Here is a 14,434-nt window from a genome sequence, read left to right as displayed (position 1 = left end):
CAGGCTATTTTTCTGGGGAATTTTTTTCTGAAACATCAAAATAAAATTACCAGAAAAACCGTCCTAAACAGAGAGGTTACCCAGACAGTAGGTGAACATAATTGCTTTTTAAAAATATATATATTTTTATTGATTTCAGAGAGGAAGGAAGAGGAAGAGAGAGATAGAAACATCAATGATGAGAGTGAACCACTGATTGGCTGCCTCCTGCACGCACCCTACTGGGGATCAAGCCCGCAACCCGGGCATGTGCCCTTGACTGGAATTGAACCCTGGAACGCTTCAGTCCGCAGGCTGACGCTCTCCCCACTGAGCCAAACTGGGCTAACTGCTTTTTAATTATTAATAAATTTGGGTAAGTACATCTTAAGTATTAAACAGCAGAAATCATGTTAAAAATAAATGTTCCTTAAATTCTATCACTTTCTCAAAAGCTTCTAGGTGTATTTCTTTTTTTTTTTTTAAAGTTTAAAAATAGGGCAGCATTTCTTTATCTAACATTACACAATAAAAAATCAAGGATTTTCTTAAATCTTATATATTCAAAGTATAAAGAAGTTAACCCATTTATCCTCAAATGTACTTTTGGGGGTTTGATACATTAGCATTAATTGTTATGATTATGTAGATTCAGAAACTCATAAAATATTTCAGGTATACCTTTTAAGCTATATTTTCTAATTAGTAAAATCAAATCATCATTTCCTGGACTACTTTGAAAAGAAACAAGATTTAACTTTCTAAGAGACCTAATGGTTTATGAATTGCACTCTAGTGTGCCCACACTAAATAATTCTCAGTGTACCCACAGTTTTAAATGCCACCACTGCCCATGTTGGGAGAATCCCCTGCAGAGGGGTGACAAACTAAACGCCACTCCTAATCCAGTTGTAGTGCCCCCTCATGAAGATGTATGAATGAACTGTCAATGATTGACAGGCATTTGAGAAAGGCCTCTGCGGCAAGAATTCTAGAGATAAGCCCTTAAAATTCCAGTCCCTGGGTATACAGTTATACACTGATTGAGGAACTGCTGGGAAGAGACTTTGCAAATGAAATTAAAGTTATTAATCAACTGATTTCAGGGAGAATGTCCTAGCTTGTCTAGGTAGGTCTAATGAAATCACATGAGGCCTTCCAAACAGAAAAGGAAGCAGAGAGAAGCAGAGGAGAGACAAGACAGAAGGAAAGGTCAGATTCCACGCATAAGAACTGGACTTGCTGTTGCTGGCTTTGAAGATGGACGAAGGGGGCCACAAGTCCACGAATTCAGGAGGCCTCTAGGAGCAAGAATGACCTCTGGCAGACAAACCAGGGGGAACTTCAGTCCTACAACCACATGGAACCAAATTCTTCCATATAGAATTCTTTCTCAGAACCTTCAGGAACAAACATAGTCCCACTGACATCTTATAAAACTCTAAGTGTAGGATTCGGCTCAGTCTTGCTGTGCCAGAACTTTTAACCTATAGAAACGGTGAGATAATACATTTGTGTTTTTAGGCTGCTAAGTTTATGGAAAACTCACAGAGATTCTAACATAAAAGATACCAAATGTAAAGAAAAACAACTTGAGCAAAAGAATAAAACAAAAAAGGCTTAATTACAATTCTCAGAAAGATAAGACAATGACATCTATGAGAGACATATAGGATGTTATAAAGAACAGCTGGAGCTTTAAAATGAGACCTTGGATATTAACAAGGGGAGGGAGGGTTCTTTCCTGTTTTATTTATTTATTTACTATTTTGTTGAGGCTTAATTTATATAAAGTCAACAAATCTGAAATGTATTCATGGGTACCTGGTAACAAACATCTAGATAAAAATATACACCACTGAAAATTAAAATTTGATATTCACTATAAAAAAAATCCAAAATAAGAGATATAAAGTCATGTAAGAGGATCAGTCTAAGGACCAAGTCTAAGTACTAGTAACAGAAAGAACAGAGGAAACAAAGGAGGAATTAGGGTACATTACTATGAAATTTCAAAATTGCAGGAAAAAGAAAAGATCCTGTAAGTTTCCAAGGAGAAAAAGCAGCCTACAAAGGAAGGATAAAAATAAAATTTAAGAACTCTACCAGGACTATCAATAGCAACACTGGATGCTAAAATACAACTGAAAATGACTTCCCGAATCTGAGGAAAAATAATTTTCAACCCAACAATTCTATCCAAGAGCAAAATAAAGACATTTTCAAGTATATCATCTCAAACATTCACCTTTTCCTTAGTGCGCTGATGGAGGATAGAGTCCACCACAAAGAAACCAAGATAAGACATTTTCCTTGGACAGAGGTGAAGGGAAGTCCTGGGGCTATGACTGTGCACCTTAGCCTAGAAAACACCCACCCCAGGTTATTGGAGCAGAATGACAGAGGGCTTCAGAACAACTCTAGGGAAAAAGGCGGGGTGGGGGGTTATTATCAGATAATGTATTTGATCATGAAAATTCTAGAGAATGTGGAGTGTGGAAGAATCAACAAGATACTGGTTGACAACTAAGCAAATGATAAACAAAAAAAGGCATAAGATAGGAAAAGAAAAAGTATTTGGAGCTCAGTTTTGAACATGTTCAATTTGAAATTTCTGTAAAAAGAAATGGTTTTGTTATTATAAATAATGCTTCACTGAGCAAATGATGGCTTTCAAAAAGGTATATGGCTAGAACCCAGTGTGGCTCAATGGTTGAACTTTAACCCATGCACCAAGAAGCCACCAGTTCAATTTCCAGTCAGGGCACATGCTGGATTGCAGGCTTGACCCCAGTAGGGGACATGCAGGAGGCAGCCAATCAATGTTTCTTTCTCCCTCTCTCTCTAAAATCAAAAACATATTTTATATATATTTAAAAAAAAGGTTTATGGCTAGAAAAATATCAAAGATGTAGTTTCAGATGCACAACTTTATATAATATCTGTATACTCCATTGTGTATTCACCGCCCGAAGTCTAGTCACCATATATGTGACCACCTTTACCCTCCCCGAACCCCTTCGCCTCTAGTAACCACCATTCCGTTGTATCTGTGAGTTTACACAGGTAGGTTTTTATGTGTTCAAAAATGGAGAATCAATTGAGTAAATACTTAAGAACACAACTGCTAAATCATATGGTAAGACTATGTTTAGCTTTGTAAGAAACTGCCAACTATCACATAATTTTTCAAAAAACGGTTCTAGAACAACTGGATATCCACGTGCAGAAAAATGAACCTAGATTCAGACCTTTCATCTTCACAAAAATTGACTCAAAATGTATCACAGGCCTAAACGTAAAATGCAAACTATAATACTCCTGGAAGATAACCTGAGAAAAAATCTAGACCACTGGTGGTCCGTGAGGTCCGAAAGGCTGGCGACCGCTGATCTAGATGACCTTGGGGTTGGTGATGACTTTTTAGATACAACAAAAGCATAATTTAAAAAAAGAATAACTGATAAGCCGGAGTTCATTAAAATTAATTTCTGCTCTCTGAAAGAAACTGTCAAAGACAAGCCACAGACTGGGCGAAGATATTTGCATAAGACTTATCTGATAAAGGACTATTATCCAAAATATATAAAGAACTTTTAAAATACAACAATTAGACAATAAACAACCCGATTAAAAAATAGGTCAAAGTCCTTAACAGACACCTCACCAAAGAAGATGTAGATGGCAAAGGAGCCTATTAAAAGATGCTCCACATCACGTCATCAGGAAAATGCAAATTAAAACAATGAGAGACCATCCCACATCTATTAGAGTGGCCACAAATCAGGCCACTGACAACACCAAAAGCTGGTGACATTTAGAGCAACAGAAACTCGCATTCATTGCTGGTGTAAACGCAAAAGGGTACAGCTACTCTGGAAGACAGTTTGGCAAAACACATTCTTACCATCTGATCCAACAATCACATTCCTTAGTATTGACCCAAAGGAGTTGAAAATATTATGTCCACACAAAATCCTACACATGGAAAGTTTATAGCAGCTGTATTTACAATTGTACAACTTTTAAACAACCGAGATGTCCTTCTATAGGAAATGTATAAACTTTGGTACATCCAGACAATAGAATATATATATTTTAAAGTTAGTCATTTCTTTTTATATATATATATATATTTAGATTTTTAGAGAGAGAGAGGAAGGGAGAAGGAGAGAGAAAGAAACATCGGATATGAGAGAGAAATATTTGATCAGTGGGCTCCTGTACTCTCCCCCCTGGGATAGAGCCCAAAATCCAGGCACGTGCCCTGACCGGGTATCAAAACTCTTGGTACACAGGACGTTGCTCAACCAACTAAGCCACACTGGTCAGGGCTGGAATATTTTTTAGTGCTAAAAAAAAATGAGCTATCAAGCCATGAAAAGACATGAATAAAACTTAAGTGCATATTACTAAGTGAAAGAAACCAATTTGAAAAAGCTACATACTCTATGATTCCAACTGTAAGACATTCTGGAAAAGGCGAAACTATGGAGACAGTGAAGAAATTAGTGGTTGTCAAGGGCTGGGGAAGGAAGGGAAGAATAGAACACAAGATTTTGAGGGCAGTGCAACTACTCTGTATGATACAGTAATGATGGATACATGTCATTATACATTTGTCTAAACCCACAGACTGTACAACACCAAGGAAATCTAATGTAAGCCCCCGATTCTGGATAATAATGATGTGTCAATGTAGGCTTCTCTGTTGCAACAAATGTACCACTCTGGTGGAGAATGTTGACAGGGGAATAGGGGGTAAATTGAAATTCTGTACTTTCTCCTCAATTTTGCTGTGAACCTAAAACTACTCTAAAAATCAAGTTTATATCATTTGTCTATTTTTTAAAAATTAATAAACAGGTAATTTAAAATAGAAGAAACTTAGATTAGATGGCCAATAAAGATACAAAAACATACTTAACTTTATAAACTAAAATGAAATTGTGTATTTTTTTCACTCAGAGAAGCAAATACTAAAAACTGACAACATTCAAATGTTAGTGATGATTTGGAATGAGGGGTTTTCATACATTGTGGGCTGGAATGTAAACAGGCAGAACCTCTTGGGAGAGCAATTTGACAGTCTTCTGAAATGAATTATGTGTACTCTTAAAACAATTCTACTTTTTACTTGAACACGCAAGAGAAATTCCTGCACACATGTTCAAAACAGTGTAAAAAAATACCCACACAGCAATGGAAGTAACTAACATATATTATTTTGGGGTATATATTTACACATAGATGTAAATACATGCTTATGTGTGTGTGTGTGTTTATGTAGTTTTAAAAGTGTTGAGCGGATACACATTACATTTATGATAGTAGTTGCTTTTGAAGGGAAATTAAGAGAATGTAACTCAAAACTTTACCTATATTATTTTAACTTAAGAGTTTGGCAAAATGGCCCTAACCGGTTTGGCTCAGTGGATAGAGTGTTGGCCTGCAGACTGAAAGGTCCCAGCTGGATTCTGGTCAAGGGCACATGCCTGGGTTGTGGGCTTGGTCCCCCGTAGGGGGCGTGTAGGAGGCAGCCGATCAATGGTTCTCTCTCATCACTGATGTTTCTCTCTCTCTCTCCCTCTCCCTTCCTCTCTGAAATCAATAAAAAAAAAAAAAAAAATATATATATATATATATATACACACACACACATACATATATATATACACACACACATATATATACATATATATATATATATATAAAGTTTGGCAAAATGATATAAACTATTAATTCTAGATAATTAATTCTAGAAGTAGGTAAGTGTTATACAATAACCTGTACTTTTCTGTTATTTTAATTTTTTCTTAAAAATTTCATTAACATAAAAACCATTATAATTTCAGAGTCATTAGATCAAAACAGCCAACCTACCTGTATCTCCCCCTAAGCCAGCGATTTTCAACCTTTTTCATCTCACAGCACCCATAAACTAATTACTAAAACTTTGCAGCACACCAAGAAAATATAGGTATAATTTTGATTAATTCACACCAGACAGCTATGGTTGTTTGGCTGTTGTCATTTTTTTATTTGACAATCTAAGGCAGTGGTCGGCAAACTCATTAGTCAACAGAGCCAAATATCAATAGTACAACGATTGAAATTTCTTTTGAGAGCCAAATTTTTTAAACTTAAACTATATAGGTAGGTACATTGTTATTAACTTAATTAGGGTACTCCTAAGGCTTAGGAAGAGCCACACTCAAGGGGCCAAAGAGCCGCATGTGGCTCGCGAGCCGCAGTTTGCCAACCACGGATCTAAGGGAAAAGAAGTCAGTGCCCGTGACTAAATAGTTAGGTATTGTACGTTTTAAAAATTCTTGTGGCCCACTGTTTGAAAATTGCTACTCTAATCTATCGCACAATAATTATAAACTAGTGATAAAGATAACAGTTCACATTTTCACTGATGGCTGGATTCTTTTAGTCACATGACATAATTGGGTCAGCCAAAATTAATCCACATCTCATGTCAGAAAGCATAAATAGAATTACTACAAGAGTATTCAAATTGTAGGCTGGTTAAGGAAGACAACACTCATAGCCATTTCCTTCGGAGCTTTGTCAGGCCCTTAATGCGGGAAGTGACATAATCTGCCTGAATCGCTAAAATCAAATAGTGACTGACGTGAAGGAAACACTGCGAAAGCTACATCCCTCTGAAAATAATACCGGTTTCCTTCCCTGTCCTCTTCTCTTTCCCATAAAAATACGTCATCAGAATGTATTACATAATAAATACCTGATATACTTCTAGAAAGGAAAGAATCTACACACTTATCTTAAATATAAAAACTTTAAAGAATAAAGTAAAACTTTCATAAATATACATACATAGAGAGCTCACCCCGACCCCTGCTCCTTGAGATAAGCTAAGTGTCAGTCATCAGTCATATCATACATGCATCACACAACTCATACTTTCATGGAAGAATGTATCGAATACTTACTAAAAGTCTTACAGATGTCAGAAACAGCTTTGAAGACTCTATCAGAAAAATTCACTTTCACTTTCACATACTTCATGTTGGGAAGTTGCAGTCGAAGCAGTTTGTGCTGGGGAGTGAACTGGAGCTTAGCATCCGCCTGAATGCCATACTTATCCAAGGTCCAATGTGTCTTAAGAAGCCAAGTTCTCTTCTTTTCCCACCAGAGAGCATGGTCAGACCAATCTTTTTTTACATCTATAAAAAAAAAAAAGTACAAACAAAATACTTAAAAAATCACCAAGATTACCTTGAGAGAAATTTAAAAGCAGAAAACTAAATAATTGGGTATTTAATACAAACAATTAAATACTAAGTTGCTATTATGGGATAGGTACAAAAGAAATACTACCAGCTGAAAAACATACGCTCTGCCCAGGAAAGCCAGTATACAGGTAGCTGAGGCAGAAGACCCTGGGCCACTAATAATGCCTAAGTGAGGTACAACAGCGGACTCCTGGGTGACAGAGTCAATACTCTCTCGTCATTCAGGGAACAGAGAGAACCCTGGGGGCAGGAATCGGAAGAATAAATAATGAAGTGGAGTTGGTGGGTTCTGAGCCCAGCCTCAGGAATGGACAATATTCTGATGATAAAGTAGGTGAGAAGGCTGAAGTTAGTGAATCTGCAGCAGTGTGTTGAGGTGGGTAAGGAGTGGTGAAAAGTAAGATAGGGGACCAGAGTGAGCAAACACCAACAGCCTAGGGGAAGAGCATGGGGAAAAAACCACCCACAAGTAACAGGACAATCTAAGAGAAAGAAAAAACAAACAAAAACCTACATGATGTCCCAAATATATTCCAAGAAAAGTAATTTATAAAGTCATGCTAACTTTTCCCCCAATGTATTTTGGTACAAGTATAACAGAAAATGTTAATATTTGTTAAACTATTTAACAGCCCTATGCAATTAAGTAAAACCAAATAAAGAATATAATTTATGTAAGATTTGGCTACCCCAAATAAGGCAGCTGTTAACAGTAAACCAGCAAAATACACATAAAATCTAAATGTAACTCCAACTAGATTTGTTTTTTTTCTTAACTGATTTTTAGAAGGGAAAGGAGGGGGGAGAGAGAGAGAGTGAGAGAGAGAAAGAGAGACAGAGAGAGAGAGAGAAAGAGAGAGAGAGAGAGAGAGAGAGAGAGAGAGAGAGATGGATGAGAGCAAAACACGGATTGGCTGTGTCCTGTACACGTACCAAACAGGAATGAAACTTACGACCTTGCGGTGCACCGGCTGATGCCCAAATCAACTGAGCCACACGTGGCCAGGGCCAGCTAGTTTTTAAAGGAGCAATAAAAGTGAAAACTTTTTGGACATGTTAAACAATGAACCAAAAACAGGGAAAATGATACTTAAAAAAAAAAAAGAACAGTCAAACAAAGCCTTCCAGGGGAAGGAAAAAAACCCCTGGAAAATAACATACTAGCATATAAAAACGAAAACCTACACTTCCTGGGTTGAGGGTTGCTCTCAGGACCATTAAATTCCCAGTACTTCCTGGCTGCCATGCAAGGGACTGACCACCCACACTCAGGCAGAGCCAACTCAGAGACCTCAGGACCTGTCCCCCACAGCAGTCAGTGAACTGTGGTGGGGGAGGAGCCTCAACAGCATTTGTACAAGCTTGAAAGAAATGCTTATTCAAACAGACAAAAATGTGCTGTTTTACAATGGTATCGGGACAGAAGGCAATACTGTAAAGACATACTAAACTGCAGTCTCAAATGTGGCCCAGCAGTAAGGTGCTGAAACACAGAGACAAAGACACGGCATGATAAGGAACTGAGTAGCTCTTTGGAATAAGTTACAGATAAAATTCATAGAGGCCATTTGTCACCAACACCGAAAGTTTAAAATTTAAAGACAGCATCAACAATGTGGAGTGTTAAAAGGAATTTTAACAGTAGGTCAAGAATTGGACTTTTCAGCCCTAGCTGGTTTGGCTCAGTGGATAGGACGTTGGCCTGTGGACTGAAGGGTCCCGGGTTCGAATCTGGTCAGGGGCACATGCCTGGGTTGCGGGCTCCATCCCCAGTAGGGGATGTGCAGGGGGTGGCCGGGTGGTGGTTCTCTCTCATCATTGATGTTTCTATCTCTCTCTCCCCCTCTCCCTTCCTCTCTGAAATCAATGAAAACATATTAAAAAAAAAAAAAGAATTGGACTTCTCAAGTCAAAACTATGTTAGGGATGGGTTTTGGATGGCCCACCAGCTAAGAACATTTTTCTAGACTCTGAAATGATTTGAGGATGACTTGGGTTCCCAGATCCAATTCCCCGGGTGGGGGAGAGAGGTGTCCTACCCAAGCAAACAATTCTCAGACATCAGAAGGGTTTTTCAAGAATTTGACTCAATTCTGAGGCTATCCACCAGGAGACAGCATCAGGTTCCACAGGTTAAGAGTTCAGTCCTACCAGACTAGCCCCACCACACTGGATGCAAGCCCAGATTATGTACTTCTGACGGACTGGCTGCAGAGGAGAGGTACTAGCAACCTCCTCCAACTCAAAATGCTAATTGCAAGTCCAGGTTGTCACCTGTTCTTCTGAACGACTGGCTATAAACCAGAAGTTCCCATGACCCCCTCCCTTGGGTTTGATTAATTTCTTAGAATGACTTACAGTACTCAGTGAAAACACATTACTTACGAGATCACTGGCTCACTGTGTAACTAAGGAACAGCTAGATGGAAAGACGCATAGGGCAAGGAATGTGGGAAGGGGCGCAGAGCTCCCATACCATCTCCAGGCTGCCACTCTCCCTGCAGCTCCACGTGTTCACCAAACCAGAAGCTTTCCCAACCCCATGCTTGTGGATTTTTATGGAGGCTTCATTATGTAGTCACAATTGATTAAAATCGTTGCCCATTGGCGACTGATTCAACCTCCAGCCCCTCTAACCTCCAGGAATCAAACTGACCTCCAGGCCGGCGTGGCTCAATGGTTGAGCATCAACCTATGAACCAGGAGGTCAGAGTTTGATTCCTGGTCAGGCACGTGCCCGGGATGCAGGCTCGAAACCCAGTGGGGGGCGTGCAGGAAGCAGCTTATCAATGATTCTCTCTGATCATGGATGTTTCTAGCTCTCTCCCTTCCTCTCTGAAATCAATTATATATATATATATATATATATATATATATATATATATATATATGAAAGTTTCAACCCTTCATTCCCTAAGTTATATAATTATATAAATATTTAATCATTATGCTGTATACCTGAAACTAATATAATATTGTATGTCAACTATAATTGGGAAAAAGAAAGAAAAAAAATTCCAATCCTCTAATTATATGGTTGGGTCTCCTGGCAACCAGCCCCCATCCTTAGGTGCTTTCCAAAAGTCAATTTATTAACAAAACAAAAGACACCTCCCAACACTTGGGAAATTCCAAGAGTCTCAGGAGCTGAGAGCCAGCAATTATGGAAGACCAAATGGATATGAGAAATATATTTTGGCCATCTAAATGATGAAATATATTCTTATACATCACAATGTCGCAGGGGGTAAAAAGATAACATTGTTCATATAATTTTTATATAAAATTCAAATGTCCGTGTTCACAGTTTTATGGAACACAGGCACACTCATGTGTTTCACAGCATCTAAAGACTGCTCCGCACTACAGCAGCAGGGCAGAGTAGTTGTGACAGAGACCTTAGTACCCACAAAGCCCAAAATATTTACTCTCTGGAGTTTTACAGAAAACTTCTGTGGGGCCCCTGATGTAATAAAATCTCGACTTTCCATCAATTAAGCTTCAAACTCTGACCTGAGAAACAGATACTCCCCCCGATGCCATCTTCCCTTTAAAGTCCAACCATCCTGGTGTTTTCACACCAAAGGAGCAGCTAGTAGCTGCATACAGCAAGAATAATGAGACAAGAATGGGCATACGATCCAAAGATGTACTAGACACCCTATGAGTAGTGTACCCACAGAAGGAAAGAGAGTCTCTCACTGACTGGCAGCACTGGCAAGATCAGTCCTTTTTTACCCATAGAAAGTAGTGGATAAATAACAACATAGGAAAGAAAAATCACACAAAACAAAAGCAGAAACAGGACACCAGAAAAGATCGTTAGTGTCAATGGTGTACATGCCAAGAGACAGAAACGGGGAAAATCAGGCATTTACAGTCCTGGAAGATGGAATAGTTAGACTGGGACAGATGTTCCAATAGTAGAATTTTCAGTAGCATTCTTTGAAGATTCAAAACGCCAGCAACCTACACAGCATTTATTATAGGGCGATCACCACTACAGAATAACAACAGTGTCTATAAAATACTCATTAATTCAACAGCTATCTACTGAACAGGTACTGTGTCCTAGTGCCAGAGAGTGATGAGAAAAAGCTCCATCATCTCTGAGGAAAGCCGAGGGGGCTAGGGTGGAGGAGGGAAAGAACAGAGGAGATGGCGTCAGAGCAAGGTCAGAGTCCTTTAGATTTTAGTATGAGGGCAAGAGAAGCCACTAGAGCAGTGGTTTTCAGCCCATTTTGCATAAGCATTATCTGAGCAACTTTTAAATATATGAATGCCTGGACCCAGCCCAAACGACTTTGGTTTTAAGGAAGGGAATGATTTACGTTTCATCATCACTGATAATTTTGAAGAACTGCCGGGGCAGGGGTGTGCATGAGTGGAAATGAGACCATGCGAAAAGTTAAGATGGGAGTGGAAATGATGAAAGTTTGAATGACCATGCTTGAGCAGTAAGGACATAGAACTAGGAAGAGGCAACTTTTCCTGAGCATTTTGTTACAGTGGGGAGAATAATGATGGTGGAGGGGCAGGCAGGGGGTGGCAAGACCAAGCAGTATTTTTAATTTTCTTTTTAAGAAGGGAAAGCTAGATTACTTAAACAGACTGGAATGATCCTGTTAAGCTTAAACATATTTACAATTATTATTATTCTTTAATTTGACTAACCCTTAGCTGAGGGTCAGTGTGTCACAATGTCACCTCAAAACTTTTTAGAGACTTGACTGGGCTCTCTTAAATATGCAAGACAATGTTTTCCCACCTTCTAGAAAATTCTTTCTTTGGTGCTAGCTTTGTATTATGCTATATATCTTGTTTTGAAGCTAACAGTATCTCCACATCAAGTCCCACAAATGGCTCCACTCAGGATATCACAAGAATATATCTTTTCTACTCAGAGGTAGCAAAAACAAAGTTTAAACTGACCAAAATCCTGAGAAAAATGACATTATACGAACTGAGAACCATTCACCTAAGTGCACAACAAAAATACGTAACTGCACAAATTGTGTGTGTGTGTGTAAAGCAATATATGTCAGTGCAATAGCCATTGAAAGTACTTAGGTTATCTAGCATGTTACAGCACTACTTGTCACTACAATGGCAAGTTAAACCAAACACACTATGCAACTGTAACCTGTATAAACACCGTGTACACAACAGATTTCAGATATCAACACACACATTTACTTATTTCTCTAGTTACAGACTAACCACAAGCATAAAAACATGCTGACTCTAAAAGGTACATTGACATCTCAAATAATTATGAACAAATAATGGCAAGCGAAAGAAAATGCTACTAATGAGTTAAACAATAGTTTATTTTTCTTGTGTGGTATTGGGATTTATAAAGGAATAATTATTGACATCCCTGCATTTGTATACTCTAAAACGTTGAAATTACTTTTCATACATGTTAACCATTTGTACACCATAAGCGTCTATAGACACAAGCAGTGGACCTTTTTTAATTAAATTCAAAATATCGTGGCAGTTAACTGGTTAACTCCCCTCCCCATCACAATGTGGGCCCCAAACCATATTAAAAATAAACAAACATTTCTGCATTTTCAGAATGGCAGCCTTGGTTTCAAACATAACATTAAACAACTGAATGGGAGACACACACACACACACACACACACACACACACACACACGCAAAACATCAGCCAGACACTTGCCACGGTAGGAGTTAGCAAACATCACCAAGGTAGGCTTGCTTCCATCAGCGTTATAAAAGCATTCAAGGGTAGATCGTGCTCAGCAACATATTCTAATAGTCAATTTTTCCAATATTATGATTTTCAGTTATGCTCCAGGTACCATGTAACTTTCTTTTATTTGGCATATTGTGATTTTAAATTATTGTTTCTAGATTTTTCAGAAGCAACCTACCATAACTACAAACATTTTCAGAAAGAAAAACTGAAGGGAAAAATGTTGTACTGTTATGAAGTTCTTGTTTATTTTCCTTTGTGAGGGGAGAAAAAAAAGGGATTTCATTATTTATTTATAAATTCAGCCTGTTTAGTAATTTTCAGAAGTCAAGAATTACTTAGATTATGGTGTAACAGAGAAGACAAATGTCTTCTATAGTAACTTTTGGTAAAACATGCTAATTTTTCAAAACATTTTGCCAGGATTCTGGAAAGAATTATTCCTGTGTTCCTCCCCTACTTAATAGGGCCAATCATGTTGTGGTCTCTTGCACATAAAATAGTATCTGACAGGCACTCAAATTCATATAATTAAAATTGCAAACGGCTAAACATTAACTGAATTAATAAAAATCTCCTCCCTCAACTGTGATAAAATGCTCCTCAAATTCAAGAAGTGGTTGTATATTTATTCCACAAAGACACTGTTTGTGTTTTAAGGAACAGAAGGCATAGGATTCATCATCAGGGGCTGAGCACACAAATATTGGTTGTATACTGGTTACTACCAAATAGCTTTTGGTGTCAAAGTGTTCATCTGCTCCACGAGTCACAATAGAAAGCAACTATTTCAAAATTTTTCCTGCTATAGAGATAATATTATATGCCCCTCTTTATACAATGACAGCTAGCTTGCACTAGAGAAAACAGGAGCAGGAAGAAAGGAGATACAACAGCGATTTTCAGCCGGTGTGGTGTGCAGCAGCACACTGATGTGCTGCAAGAATTTTTAAAACATGTACTACCTGACTGTTTAGTCAGGGACACTAACCTCTTTTCCCTTAGATTGTCAAATAAAAATGACAACAGGCACACAACAATTGAGCCATCCAGTGTGAATGAATCAAAAGTATACGCTGGGATTTTTTGGTCAGATCAGCAAAAAATATATATGTATTTTTTGGTGTGCCGCAGAATTTTAGTAATTAGTCTATATGTGCCATGAGATGAAAAGGTTGACAATTACTGAGATACACAATTTTTTTTAAAAATATATTTGTATTGATTTCAGAGAGAAAGAGAGAGGGAGAGAGAGATAGAAACATTAATGAGAATCATTAATCGGCTGCCTCCTCCACGCCCCCAGTGATCGGGCCCTCAACCCGGGCATGTGCCCTGACTGGGAATCAAACCATGACCTCCTGCTTCATAGGTCAACGTTCAACCACTGAGCCACACCAGCTGGGCTGAGATACACTACTGAAACACCATATTTAACCTTTTCCTACTAGAGCTACAGCAA

The 14,434-nt window shown here is 38.3% G+C and overlaps 1 protein-coding gene across 8 annotated transcripts in view; it reads right to left on the bottom strand.

The window, feature by feature from the left end:
* The window catches only part of FERMT2 (FERM domain containing kindlin 2), a 65,070-nt gene that overhangs the window by 32,571 nt on the left and 18,065 nt on the right, over positions 1–14,434 (bottom strand). For all 8 annotated transcript variants that reach the window (XM_070419490.1, XM_070419494.1, XM_070419505.1 and 5 more), the window contains exon 3: positions 6,942–7,175. In XM_070419490.1, the coding sequence (XP_070275591.1) occupies positions 6,942–7,175 (234 nt within the window). The remainder of the gene's footprint in view (positions 1–6,941; positions 7,176–14,434) is intronic.

Source organism: Myotis yumanensis, unplaced genomic scaffold (genome assembly GCF_028538775.1).
Source record: "Myotis yumanensis isolate MYYU_CA2020_CCGP unplaced genomic scaffold, mMyoYum1.0.hap1 SCAF_1, whole genome shotgun sequence".
NCBI lineage: Eukaryota > Metazoa > Chordata > Mammalia > Chiroptera > Vespertilionidae > Myotis > Myotis yumanensis.
The sequence above is the reverse complement of the archived record's forward strand: the minus strand, read 5'-3'. Positions and strand labels throughout refer to the sequence as shown.